This window comes from Lissotriton vulgaris, chromosome 12 (genome assembly GCF_964263255.1).
Source record: "Lissotriton vulgaris chromosome 12, aLisVul1.2, whole genome shotgun sequence".
NCBI lineage: Eukaryota > Metazoa > Chordata > Amphibia > Caudata > Salamandridae > Lissotriton > Lissotriton vulgaris.
The window spans coordinates 409,540,089-409,554,590 of NC_141700.1; the positions used below are offsets into that span (position 1 = coordinate 409,540,089).

The following is a 14,502-nucleotide window of genomic DNA, read 5'->3' on the forward strand; positions in this document are numbered from 1 at the left end:
CGTGTCTATTCAACACATCATAGGATATCTATTACACCTTCAAAAGTGTAATTTAGCCTATACGTCTATCAAACTACACCTTGCTGCCATTGCAGCATACTTACAAAATAGACAACATCTATCTCTTTTTAGAAATACTGCTATAAAAGCTTTCATGGGAGGAATCAAAAGAATAATTCCTCCCAGAACGCCACCGGCACCAGTGTGGAACTTGAACATTGTTCTTACAAGATTAATGGGTCCTCCCTTTGAACCATTACATAAATATGAATTGCAATTCCTAACCTGGAAAGTAGCTTTCCTAGTAGCAATTACTTCTCTCAGAAGGGTTAGTGAACTACAAGCATTTACTATTCAAGAACCTTTTTTGCAAATACATCATAACTAAGTGGTTCTTTGTACTAATCCTAAAGTCATTTCACCATTCCATCTAACTCAATCAGTTGAGCTGCCCGTATTTTTCTCGCAGCCTCAAACAGTCGCAGAAAGAGCTCTACACACCTTAGATGTCAAAAGAGCATTACTGTACTATATCGAAAGGACACAAACTTTTCGTAAAACAAAACAACTTTTTGTGTCTTTTTCACCGCCACATAAAGGCAACCCCATATCAAAATCAGGGATCGCCATATGAATTGTTAAATGCATACAGATATGTTACCAGAAAGCCAAACTTACATTAACAATTCTTCCAAAAGCCCATTCAACAAGAAAGATAGGGGCTTCAATGGCATTCTTGGGAAAGATTCCTCTAGATGCCATATGCAGAGCAGCTACATTGCTTACACCGCACACATTCACAAAGCATTACTGTGTAGATGTGCAAACTAAACAACAAGCCACTGTGGGACAGGCTGTACTAAAAACACTGTTTCAAACAACTGCAACAGATATTGGTGGTCGCCGCTAGGTGTGGGTACTGCTATACAATCTATGCATAGTGTGTAATCTGCAGCTCATATACCTCGAACGGAAAATGATACTTAGCAGTATGCATCTGTTCTTGACATGTAGAGCTGCAGAGTTACACACGCCCACCCACCCACCCTACCTTTATCTGTTCCAATATTATCTTAATTACATACAAATCACATGGACATCACGACCTCTTGTACAGCTCCATCACTTCGCTAATGGTGACAAACAATCTGGGGATGGAGCCGATGCCTATGTGCAGTATCATCCAAAGGAGGAATCACCTAACCCGTGACTTCCAAAGACTTTTCTACAACAAAACAAACTGCAAACATCTGGGCCCAACACTAGGTGGCCATCTATGCATATGTGTAACCCTGCAGCTCTACATGCCAAGAACAGATGCATACTGGTAAGTAGCATTTTCCTTATTTTAATTTGAAATATTTCTGAAACTCCTCTTACTATTTTTAAATTGCAGACTTGGTGGACTCAAACATTTCTATTCAACCAATTACAGAAGAGCGAGCCTCTAGGACCTTATACCGAATTGAACTCCTGAGGAAGGTGCGAGAGCAGGCTCTTCGACATCCTCAGCTCTTTGATCGTTTGAAACTTTGTCAACCAAACCTTGACCTTCCTGCTTGGTGGGAGTGTGGGGCTCATGATAAAGATTTGCTACTTGGAGCTGCTAAGCATGGGGTTAGTAGGACAGATTATCATATACTACTTGACCCGGAGCTCTCTTTTATGATGGCCCAGATGAAGTATAATCAAAATAAAGTGGCCCAATCAAGAGCATCTACTCCACTTCTACAGATGGCATTGGCCGCTTCTCCTCTTACACCGCAGTCAAAGCATCAAGATACCAAAGGGAACGCAGCTGAAGATGTGAAGCTTAAAACTGAAAATTCAAAAGAGGAAGTTCAGTCTTCTGAGGAAGATCATGCATCCACAGACCAACCCAGGCTGGTTTTAAAGCCTGAACCTGTGAGCCCAAAAAGTCTGATGTTGCCTCAGGCTACAGAGCAGAAATCTCTTTCTAAAGCTGAAACGGACAGGCGCATGGTAGCAGCAAGGACAGAGCCATTAACTCCAAACTCTGCTTCCAAGAAACGAAGAGTCCGCAAGAGAGGGTCTGGGTCAAGTTCAGATTCAGACTCTGATTCCAATAGATCATCCTGCTCATCTCGGTCATCATCTTCTTCCTCTTCTTCCTCCTCCTCTTGTTCACGATCACAATCAGGGTCCAGCTCTTCATCTTCCTCCTCCTGTTCTTCAACATCCTCTTCGTCTTCATCCTCGTCCTCCTCTTCCTCTTCTTCATCTGAGAATAGCAACAGTGATGATGAAGAAACACAGAATCGAGGTAGGTACAAATAAATTGTCCTAAGACATACTCATTTCATGTGTTAAACTGTTTAAGTTTAAATATTTTATCAAGCAATGGTGCATAAAAAAGAATTTTGGTGTACAGAGTATTTACTATACGTTTGTTTTCAGAGATTCTATTTTCAATACCTTTAGTTTAATTCAAAAGGTATGAACAGTGCTACAAGAACATGACTAATCCTTCCCAATGGTTTTTCTGTCTCCTATACAATTTTATTTCAGCTAGCTGTAGTTTTAAATACATTTTCTGATGGGTACTTGTAACCACAGATTCCTTATCTTTTGAATACTGCCAGGCGCCAGACCGGAAAGGGAGATTTTTCACAGCAATGCCATCACTCACTGATAGGTGGCATCATATGGCTCCATCTCCAGTCTGTCCCACCCTGAAAGTGATGTTGGGGGCCACAATATAACCACCATCTTCGCACGTTGGCGTTTGTTCCTTTGTCTGTGCCTTTCAATGTGGACTGGAGCCAGCTCCCTCGCTTCTGTCGCTTGACAGTAACTTTTTAGTGTGTGCAAGAGACTTTTCTCCCCCTGGACTACATGTTCCAAACCCTGCAAAAATTGCTGTAAACAGATGTCAGTAACAGACCTCCACAAGGTCTGTCACTAGTGTCTGGGCTCCTTCCTGGATTCAAAACCGTGCACTGCCTGCTCCTTGAGGAATCCGAAGTCCACCGGGACTACAAAACCAAACACTACATAGAAACGCTATTAGTCCCAGCCTAAGTAAAGGATGCAACTTAATTTCCGGTCCAGAGGATGATCCAGAAAGAGATTGTTACCCACGCAAATTTGTTAGTTGAGTCCAACTCCAAAAAGAAAAACAAGTCATCTAATCGCAACTCCACTTTTTCTCTTTAAGAGACGTCATGAAGACATTAGGGTACTCTGCGGTCCTGCCTACTACATACCCTACCCAAGCTCATTCCACTGACCCAGTTCCTTAGCTGGCTCTGATGCAGCCCAAACTTCTGGTTACATTGGCAACGCCACATCAGATACAGGCTTTCAAAGAATCCATGCTGCCCATTTTTTGTACCTTGTCTACTCCCTCTGGTGTGCCTCTGAGCCCCGTGGATCTGAGTAGGCCTTCAGTCGAATTTCCGCTGGTGGATCTGTCCCTGATGCAGACTGTGCCTCCTGACTCTGGCGTTGACACCTTCCTTAACTCCTCACACAGCACCAAGACCCATTTCTGTTTCTCGTGCATCAATGCCAGCGCTGACGTCAAAGGAAAAATCTAGAGAACTTTCAGACTCTAAAGCAAACCCACTGCACCCTCAGATGAAGTTGTACCCTTCTCAACTTCCGCCAATCAAATTCAGATAGAACACTTCTTTAATACATATTTTTTCTGATCCCCATCCACGCAATAACTGGAATGATAAATGCTCTTATATGTGCAAGTTGTTTTTCTTTAAAGATGTCTTTTCGAGCCACTAGTTATTGTGACTTCACCTATTGCTAATAATGTGCATGCTCCTGGGCATCAGCTCCATTGTTAAATTATTTTTTTCAGTCATCGGGCTCACACGTGTTTCTGTGAGCTAATGTTCATCACCACGTGATGTTTTTCCAGGCACTCAGATCGGTTTGTGATTAGAATTGACAGTTGTGCTTACTCATCTTGTCCATCTGCCACGTATCCTTCTGACTGTGCATTGCAGTCAATCACTTCCTTTATTCAGGGCTCAGCCCCTCCGGGCCTCCCATCACTTTGGCATCCAAATATGTCCAAGTGATGGAACGGACTCTGTTCCATTTCTGCCCCACTTGCCTCTCTAACTACCCGTGGACAAACTTGCACGAAGTCTGTAACCACGGTTTGTCCCTTAACCATAGAAATGACTCTTAGGGAGTGTTCTTCATATTTTGAAATAAAATTATTCAGAACTGCTGAGCCTGTGCCATTGCATCAGCTACTATGGTACACAGACAAGAGAAAAAGGATACTCCGACCTCTTTGGGGCTCAGAATGCTGTGGCTCCCCAGCAGCTGGAGGCTTCAAGCGCAGAAATGGAGGAGACGTTCTCAGTGAACAGTGCGGAATCTGGTGCTGAAGCAGATGAGTCACTACTGGCTCATGGGTCGCAATTGAAGACAGTCGCACTGAGTACCACTTTCCCGAATACCATTCAGTTCAGGATTGCGACAGTTTTGAACTCGCTTGTCACCCATGAGGCCTCTGGTCTGCCACTGCTTCATAGCCATGGACGGCACCAAAAACGCAAGACTGACCCGGTGACCACCCACACCTCAGTGCCGAAGTCCTCCTTGAAGCCTCACGTGTGATATCTACCACTGCCTTGACGCTGAATACACCCTCTAGGCCTCTGTTGGAGCCGAAATATTCTTATGTGCCATTAGATAACCGAAAGCCCCCTGCTCCGAGCGGACCGACTTCCACAGCTGCCTCCTCCACTGCTTCAAGGATCTCGGCCTGCCAATTCTTCAGTGGCTCCAAAAACAGCTCAATGTCGAGTAGCGACGCTTCCACATACAGCCTGACACTGGTTGGATCCTCACCAAGCCTCTCCATTTACCCAAGGACCTAGTTCCTCACAAGAGGAAGTTGACCTTTTCAGAAGCCCCTAAACCCACCTGTGGAGCCAACGCCCAAGAAGCCTCTGCGCCATGACAGGAGTACCTCCCCACTCCCTCAATTACCTCCACCTCCTCTCCCTCTGCTTACCTCTCCTCTGCTACCTATGGACACACTGCACATTCACCGCAGGGTTCTTCACATTATTTGACAAGTGGGCCATCTGACAAGTGGGCATCCCAGGATCTCCTTATGACCTTTATGACACTTTATGATCCCCATGCCAAGCTGACATTGATCTGGATTTAGGGGTGTGGGCATTTAAAAAGAAATCTATTTGGCCAAGGAACAAAATGTTGAAGAAATCGGCTTGCCTTGTGTACTTATTTGCTTGTCCTACCTACTTCATAAATTACGAAGGTAGGTCTTCACAGAGATAGCGTGCGCCACAGTCAATGTAACATACTGTGCAATATATATTTCAAATGCCAGTGCAATTATGCAGTAAATAGTAATGCACCCTTAGATGCAAATGTTGTACTGGCTAGTTATAAGCCGGGGCAGATGTCATTGTGCACTGCCCCTGTGAGAAGTTAGCCTGGCATATGATGTCCACTAGTTCTAGTGGGCACCTTGCACCAGTCTAATCGACCCTTATGGATGGTGGTTGTAAAGTCAACCTTATAGAAAGCTATCCTAGGGGTAGCAGTGGCGAGCAGTCTTCAGGCTAAGACTTCAGAGAGCGAATTAAGCGAGTTGTTTCTGATGGATATATCTGCCAGCGGATTCCTCACCTTGTGAATATCCCCCTACGTCAGTAATATTCGGAAATTCTTTTGTAACTACACACCGACGTGGACGACGTCGCAGAAGCACGGCATTGCGCGCGGCTCCGCTGACGTCACCGACTCCATAAAGGGCCTACGTCGGCGTGATGACATCAGTTCCCTTTTTTCCGCGTTGTTGACGCTAACGGTTTCTAGGGATCCTCGGTAGCTCTATTGTTACTGTGTTACTGTCGAGAGTTTTCAGTGTTTTCTTGTAACTCTTTCAAGATGTCGTCTAAGACCACCAGTTTCAAGCCCTGTGGAGAGTGTGATAAAATGATGTTGATCACGGATCCGCATGAAGATTGCGTGTGGTGCTTGTCATCTGACCACGACGTACAGGGTTGTTCAAGTTGCAGAAAAATGAACCCAAAGGCTTTGCGAGAAAGGGGAAACAACCTTTACAACGACTCATACACAACGAAGTGCCTGAACCACGACTCCTTTACAACGACTGAACCTGAATCACGAGTCTTTTAACCACTAATGAATTAACAACTACCTCTGGTCAGTAGATGGCACTCTTGGATTGTATATGAAATATGTATTACTATTGAAAAAACGGTGGCTGGCTGTATTTTATACGGTTTTGTAGAGTTTTTTTTTTTTAGCAAAGTAAGTTTAGGAAACGGTTTAAAAAAAATACTTTCAAATGTAAGTATTTTGGTAAGTATTAAAGGTAAGTATTTTGTGTATTATATATATATCTGAAAGAGACACGTTAGTGATAGATTCCTTACCTTAGAATATCCCCAGGCGTCAGACTGTATCCGGTAACTTTTGCGTAGCAGTACCCTTGCACGTCGTTAGGCGTCGTCTGCAGCTCCGCGTCCGTCGTCGGCGTCTGGGTGCCGTGATGACGTCGTGGGAGTACTTAGACACCGCCTCCGCGTGCTGGCGTCAGTTCTTCTTTTTTCCGCGCCAGCAAGCGAAGATCTGGAAAAAGCAGTAACCCTTAGTCAATTTTTGACTAACTTTTTGGGATCATTTTTGATCATTTCTCGAAGTCTTACGACACCGATCGGCGCTGTAGGGATGCCTGGTTTCAAGCACTGCGAGGATTGCGACCGCACGATGTCTGTCACGGATCCTCACCACCCATGCCTAGCTTGTCTAGGCGTCGACCACAACGACAAGGCCTGCTCCGACTGCCGGCCCTCTTCGAAAGCCAGGCGGGAGCGGTCCCGCAGGCGACTCGAACTCCGGCAGTCGGCCCCGTGCCGTGAGAGGGCCCGGTCCCACGGGAGGTCGAGGGACAAGTCGCGGGCTCGGAGCCACCACAGCCCCGAGAGTCTGCACCACTCTTCCGGGTCGAAGTCGTCGTCGGGTAAGAAGCACAAGAAGCCGAAGAGGCGTCATCACTCTTCTGACTCCCCCCGACGCTCGTGCGATGCGGCCGGGGGTTCGGGTGACACCGCCCACGCGGCTCCTTCGGAACTGCGGGCGTCGCGTCCCGCTCCACACCCTCCGGTCCCTGGGCGAGACGCGACGCCGGAGGAGATTGAGCGCTTCCTCATGGCCATGAGGTCCCTCTCTCCTCCAACGGGCTCCGCGGCGCCTTCGGGCCCAGCGGACCCGTCTGGGGCCCCTAGTGGGTCGGGTGCTTCGGCCCCGACACGGCCGGCACCTTCGGGCCAGGCGCCGCAGGGTCAAGCGGTCACTACGACGCCAGGGCCTTCCGGCCCGGTGCCGTGGGACCCCACTGGACCTTCTTCGGGATCTGGATCGTCGCCGGTGGACCTTAACGAACCACCAGGCGTAGGTTCGTCAGGTGTCGCCTCTGGCACCGTCCTCGGGCGGCGATGTCCCCTTCTCTCCGGTTCCGACGTCGGAACGGCGCCGCTGGGCGCCGCTTTCGACACCATTTGGAGACTTTAACTTCTATGAACCGGCCCCATTGATTGAAAACCCTGAGTATCAGGAGATGGGTGATGAGGAGGATTGGGAGGGGTCTGAGGACCCTCTGACCAAAGAGTGTCAGTCTCAAGAGGACTGGACAGGGGAACTTGGGGGGGCCAGTGGCCTGGACACCTCTCCAGACACTGGTTTTGTCTCCCCTCCTACCGTGGCTTCGGAGAAGGGGGCAACCTATAGTGTGGTGTTGATGAGGGCTGCCAAGGCCTTGGGCCTTGAGCTCCCCGTCGCGGCCGTGAGGACTAATATCCTCACTGAGCTCCTTAAATCGCAGTCAAGCTCGGCCGAGCCTCTGCTGCCCTTTAATGAGGCCTTGACCGACGTTCTTTTGGGCACTTGGTCCAGGCCCGCTACCGGTTCGCCTGTAAATAGGAACGTGGCCAGACGCGACTGCCCGGCCCCGGGCGACCCATGTTTCCTGTCCACCCACCCCACCCCCGAGAGTCTGGTCATCGAGGCCTTCAATTCCCAGACCGCATTCCCGTCGGCTCCGCCAGACAGGGAATCCAAGAGGTACGAGCAGTACGGAAAAAAGAATCTCTCCTCCCTTAGTCTGGGACTGCGGTCTTCCAACACCGCATGCCTCTTCGGCCGCTATACCCACTCTCTGTGGGAGACGGTTGCGGAAGTGCTGCCAGAGTGTCCGTTGGAGGTACTGGCCAAACTCGGCCAAGCCCTTGTGGAGGGTCGGGATGCAGCCAAATATTCCATCCGGTGTGGGCTGGATACCACCGACTCACTAGGTAGAGCGATGGCAACGACGGTGGCGGTCAGACGCCACGCCTGGTTGAGGTTCGCCAACTTTTTGGCAGAAGTCCAAAACACTCTGATGGACATGCCGTTTGATGGCAGACTTGAGCGCTTTAAGGACTCCAGGGCTACGGCCAAGTCCTTGGGCCTCTCAGCCCCATGCCAGCAAACATGTGCCTTTCGCTCCTTTCGTGGCCAAGGAAGGGGCGCCCCCGACACGTGCCACCAGCCACACGCCGCAGACTAACATCCAGCTCAGTGGCGGCCGTGAAAATCGCTGTGGAGGCGGTCAGGGACAACGGCGAGGCCAGTCCACACCTTCCCCCGCAGCATCCGCCTCTAAACCCTCCTAGTCCGTGCTTCTTGGCCCATGTGATGCCAGTGGGGGGCAGGGTTCGCCATCACCACTCTCACTGGCGCACTGTCACTTCGGACAGGTGGGTGCTGCAGATCGTCCGGAGGGGCTACTCCCTCCCCTTCAAGACGACCCCTCAAGCCATGCCACCGCAACACCACCGCCTATCGGGTGATCACTTGCGGCTTCTGCAGGAGGAAGTTTCGGCCCTCTTGGCCAAGGGGGCCATCGAGCGCGTTCCTGGGCCAGAAGTAGGACGTGGTTGCTACTCCCACTACTTTCTGGTACCCAAGAAGGGCAAAGGGGGCCTACGCCCTATCTTGGACCTATGGAACGTCAACGGCTTCCTCCGGAAGGAGAAGTTCAAGATGCTGACTCTGGCTCAGGTCTTAGCTGGTCTGGACCCAGGAGACTGGATGGTAGCGTTGGACTTGCAGGACGCTTATTTCCACATCCCCGTCCTGCCGGCCCACCGGCGTTACCTGCGGTTCACGGTAGGCCACAAGCACTTTCAGTTTACCCTGCTCCCCTTCGGCCTTACAAGTTTCCCACGGGTGTTCACGAAGGTGATGGCGATGGTCGCAGCTCATCTGCGCAGGTTAGGGGTTTCAGTCTTCCCCTACCTCGACGACTGGTTGTTGAAGGCGGGCTCGCCCCAGACAGTCGTCAGCCACCTCCAGACGACGGCAGACCTCTTACACCAGCTGGGGTTCTCCATCAATGTGCCGAAGTCACACCTGTGTCCCTCTCAGAAGCTCCTTTTCATCGGAGCGGTTCTCGACTCGGCGCAGTTTCGGGTTTACCCACCCGAACAGCGGGTTCGGGATATACAGGCTCTGATTCCAATCTTCCAGCCTTTATCCCGGGTTTCGGTCATGTTGACGCTGCGGCTTCTGGGGCTGATGGCTTCCTGCATCCTTCTGGTGCATCACGCCCGTTGGCGGATGCGGGCTCTGCAGTGGGACCTGAAGTTTCAGTGGGCCCAGCATCAGGGCAAACTGTCCGACCATGTCCTGATCTCTGTGGGCACTGCGAGACAGCTGCAGTGGTGGCTCACGGACCGCGATTGGGTCAGCGGCAGATCCCTCTCCCTTCCCCAACTGGAGCCCGTAGTTGTGACGGACGCGTCCCTCCAGGGCTGGGGAGGTCACATGGGAGAGGTGGAGATCAGAGGCCTCTGGTCTCCGGCGGAGTCCCGGCTCCATATCAACCTTTTGGAGCTGCGGGCGATTCGTCTAGCACTGAAGGCATTCCTCCCCTCTGTCCGAGGGAGTGTAGTACAGGTGTTCACGGACAACACCACCGCCATGTGGTACTGCAACAAGCGGGGTGGGGTCGTAGACCCTCTGCCAGGAGGCTCTGCGCCTCTGGCAATGGCTGGAACATCAGGGCGTGACTCTGGTGGTTCAACACCTGGCAGGTTCTCTGAACGCCAGGGCGGACGAGCACAACCGCCGGTGCATGATGGATCACGAATGGCGTCTGAACTCGGACGTGGCGCAAGATCTCTTTCTGCAGTGGGGAGAGTCTTGGTTAGATCTATTCGTCACCTAAGAGACCGCGCAATGTCATCAGTTCTGCGCGTTGGAATTTCCAAGGCGGCACTCGCTCGGAGACGCTTTTCGTCGCGAGTGGAGTTGCGGGCTGTTGTACGCATTTCAGCCTATACCACTTATGCCCAGAGTGCTGAAGATGATTGTGAGAAGTTGGCCTGATCTGCAGTGCTCACTATTCTAGTGATCACTATGTATCAGTCCAAACGACCCTTATTGATAATTAGTTGTAAGTCAACCTTATAGACCAGCTATCCTAGTAGCATGGACAAGAGCAGTCTTTAGGCTAGACTCTAGAGGGCGTGTTAAGCCAGCTGTTATACCATCACATATACCCCTTGAATACCAAGTGAAAGGACACCACACAAGTTGTTATGAAAATAAAAGTATATTTATTTATAACACAACAACCCTGGACTCTTTATGAGGACAGGGTGCTAAGCACAATACAAAACTCTTAAAGAAATACTGAAAGCCGCACAATTTACACAAATGCCCGAGGGGCACGGAAAACCATTGTAGGAAGGTAGATCCTGACTATGGTTGCCCCCAACTTTTTGCCCTGTGTTTTAGCTGGTTTTTGACATAGTTGGCCTGGGACCCTGCCAATCAGGACCCCAGGCCTACTGCTCTCTCTGTAAAATGGATTCCATGTACCTTAGGTACATATCCAATTGGTACTGGGCCACCTTATCAGACCCTGTAACTCAGGGCATAGGTGTACCCAGGGCCTGACCATCTAAATCTGACACAACTGGCTGCACGACAGCTGGGGCAAGGTGGTGTACTCACCCTTTGCTTTAGATATAGTATAGCTATATCTAACCCTAAAATGGACACATAGATTCCTATCAGTCACTCCTATGGCAGGCCATGACAATCCTGAAGGCAGAGTGCTTGGAATTTTGTGAGATGGTGCTCTGGCATGAGCTGAGCCCGTTTGCAGCTTGCGGAACCAAGTCCTAATAGCTGTTCCATGATAACGCATACCATATACTCTTAAGTGCATTATAATCCTTGCGGTTATGTGCCAACTCTGGTATCGCTTTATCAAAACATGTCGAGTAAGGTGTCATACGAATTGGAATACTAACCCCTCGCCAATTCTGGCGACGGGGTTAGCATTCCACCCTTCTAGAGGGACACAACATGTATGTAACTGTGAACCCCGGTTAAAGTTAACTCAAGCCTCAGCATCACAAAATGGATGCTGCCACCACAGACACAAGTCTGACCTCCTGCTGCTGGGAGTCCTTCCAGCGAGGGAGGCTTGGACAAAGGGTTTCCTGTCAGGGGCGGTGCTAGCACCATCCCAGACAGGGTTTTGTGTATCCTGGGCAGGCAGGGCTTTAGAGGAAGGTGACTGCAAGTGGCACCCCGGTGCTCACTATGCATAGGCCAGCTAGAACCAGTTACAGGGGCACACCAGCCCCTGAGCTGGGGAAAGTCCGGCATGGGAGAGGGGTGTAACCACCCCCCTTCCTGGTCCCACCCATGGGCAGGACCTATTCGCGTGCCAGCCCCTTTTCCTAGTATAAAGATAGGAGCGGGCCCCCTTCCAAATTAGATCATCTTTGAATCAAGAAACTACTTTCTACGAAAGGAACTCTCGACTTCTTCTCAAGATTTCTCCCTTGTGTCTTAAGGAGTAGTCACCCTGCACCCGCAGGCACCATCTAAGAACACTGCGGTTTGCTGCTCGTCCTTCCTCCGGAATCCGAACGACCAGCACGACGAGACCCGACTTCCCTGGCACCTCTGACCTCTACCTACCTCTACAGCTAAGCTGAGAACCGTAGATGCGACGAGACCTCGAGGGACCGGCCATCATCCGAACTGCACGACTTCTATCCAGCACGACCGCCGAGGGATCCTCGTGTGAGTGCTTTGGGGTCCGAGAAGCCCCAACCCTGAGCAGCTCCAGCACTGAAGTTCAGCCCTCCAGCATCCACCAGATCTGCGTGGGGCCCTTCTGCTTTTTGCTGCTCACCGCGTTGTCTGGCTACCAGCCCGCTGGCTTGTGGCCTTCCCGACGACGACCGACGACAACAACACTGCTGGTCTGGTTGCTGCAGACTGGCCCTTGCTCCCTTCCAAAAGAGGAGCACCCCGGACCCTCCTGGTCCACTCCAGACGCCATTTTGAGTCCACCGCGTGGGCTTGAATTTGCCAAGACTTGTTGCCCCAATCCTGGGTCCAGCGACGTCGACAGCAGCAACCATCGTGGGACAGCTCGCACCTCCATCCTGGTCGCCGACAACGCCTCCTGGTCCGTGAGACTGCAGAGCCCAGCGTCGCCCACTCACCTGGTCGAGGTGACTTCAGCCGGTGCCATCCTGGTGCCCATCTAATCACTGGCTAGTGATTCAGAACTTGGTCCCCTCTGCTTACAGGTGTCTTCCATCTTCGATCCAGGCTTGGATCCACCGAACAATCTTCACTGGTCACCTGCCAGCAACTTCTTCTTTCAGGCTCCATAGACTGCAACGAGGATTCCCTACGTCTTTCCAGACCTATGCAGCCACAGCCCCTGGGCTAGGTAACTTCGGCATTTCGGTGCCCCAGCATAGCCTCACTATCCAAGGGTCCAGATCCTTTTTCGTTTTCAGCCTAACTAGTCGGGTTCGCCCGAGAACACTAACTTTGCTTTTACTAGCTCCCATAGACTTTGTCCCGCATCCCGCGTGAGAGTGCACACTCTGCACCCGAGTCCACTAGGCCTCCTACTAGTAATCTGAAGGTTCAGTAACGTAGTCCTAGCGATTCCAAAGCCTATTAGTCCAGTACTTACCTGCTAGTAATTTCGCATTCCACTTTTGTAGTATATGGTTTTTCGTGCCCCTCGGGCATTTGTGTAAATTGTGCAACTTAAAGTATTTTCGTAAGAGTTTTGTTGTGTGCTTAGTACCCTGTCCTCATAAAGAGTACAGGGCTGTTGTGAACTAAATAAATACACTGTTTATTTTCATAACACTTGTGTGGTGTCCTTTCACTTGGTGTTCAAGGGGTATATGTGATGGTATAAAAGCTGGCTTAACACGCCCTCTAGAGTTTAGCCCGAAGACTGCTCGTATCCATGCTACTAGGATAGCTGGTCTATAAGGTTGACTTACAACCAATCATCAATAAGGGTTGTTTGGACTGATACAAAGTGTTCACTAGAATAGTGAACATTATATATCAGGCCAACGTCTCACAACCATATACTACAAAAGTGGAATGCGAAATTACTAGTAGGTAAGTACTACTCTCAAAGACTTTAGAAACGCTAGGCCTACAATGCTGAGCCCTTAGATTAGAAGCAGGAGGCCTAGGGACGTCGTGTGCCGAGTGGGAACTCTCACGCGTAATGCGGGACAAAGTCTATGGTTGCTAGAAATTACAAAGTTAGTGTTCTCGGGCGAACCCGACTAGGTAGGTCAAAACGAAAGTGGATCTAGACACTTAGAGAGTTGGACTACGCTGGAGCACCGTGGTACTCGGTTTACCTAGCCCAGGGGCTGCGGCTGCTTAGGGTTCAAGTGTCGTCGGGTTTCTTCGTTGACGAACCAGGAGCCTGAAGTGGAAGTTGCTGGCAGGCGACCAGTGAAGATGTTCCGGGCCGATCCAAGGACTGGATCAGCTGAAGAGAGTACCTGTAAGCAGAGGGGACCAAGTTCTGAATCACTAGCCAGTGATTAGATGGGCACCAGGATGGCACCGGATGAAGTCACCTCGACCAGGTGAGTGGGCGACGCTGGGCTCTGCAGTCTCTCGGACCAGGAGGCGTTGTCGGCGACCAGGATGGAGGTGCGAGCTGTCCCACGAAGGTATCTGCTGTCGGCGATGCTGGACCCAGGATTGGGGCAACAACTCTTGGCAAAATGCAAGCCCACACGGTGGACTCAAAATAGCGTCTGGAGTGGACCAGGAGAGTCCGGGGTGTTCCTCTGTTGGAGGGGAGCAAGGGCCAGCCTGGAGCAACAAGACTAGCGATGGAAGTGTCGTCGTTCGTCGTCAAGAGGGCTACAAGCCAGCAGGCAAGTGGCCGGACAACGCGGTGAGCAGCAAAGAGCAGAAGGGCCCCACGCAGATCTCGTGGATGCTGGGGGGCTGGACTTCGGTGCTGGAGCTGCTCAGGGTTAGGGCTTCTCAAACCCCAAAGCACTCACTCGAGGATCCCTCGGCGGTCGTGCTGGATAAGCGTAGTGCAGTTCTGAAGATGGCCGGTCCCTCGAGGTCTCGTCACACCCACGAATCTCAGCT

General features: G+C 50.7%; 1 protein-coding gene across 5 annotated transcripts in view; it reads left to right on the forward strand.

Moving 5' to 3' along the window:
• Positions 1-14,502, forward strand: part of CHD9 (chromodomain helicase DNA binding protein 9) — a 2,197,083-nt gene that overhangs the window by 1,818,092 nt on the left and 364,489 nt on the right. For all 5 annotated transcript variants that reach the window (XM_086945174.1, XM_086945175.1, XM_086945176.1 and 2 more), the window contains one exon: positions 1,397-2,284. In XM_086945174.1, the coding sequence (XP_086801300.1) occupies positions 1,397-2,284 (888 nt within the window). The remainder of the gene's footprint in view (positions 1-1,396; positions 2,285-14,502) is intronic.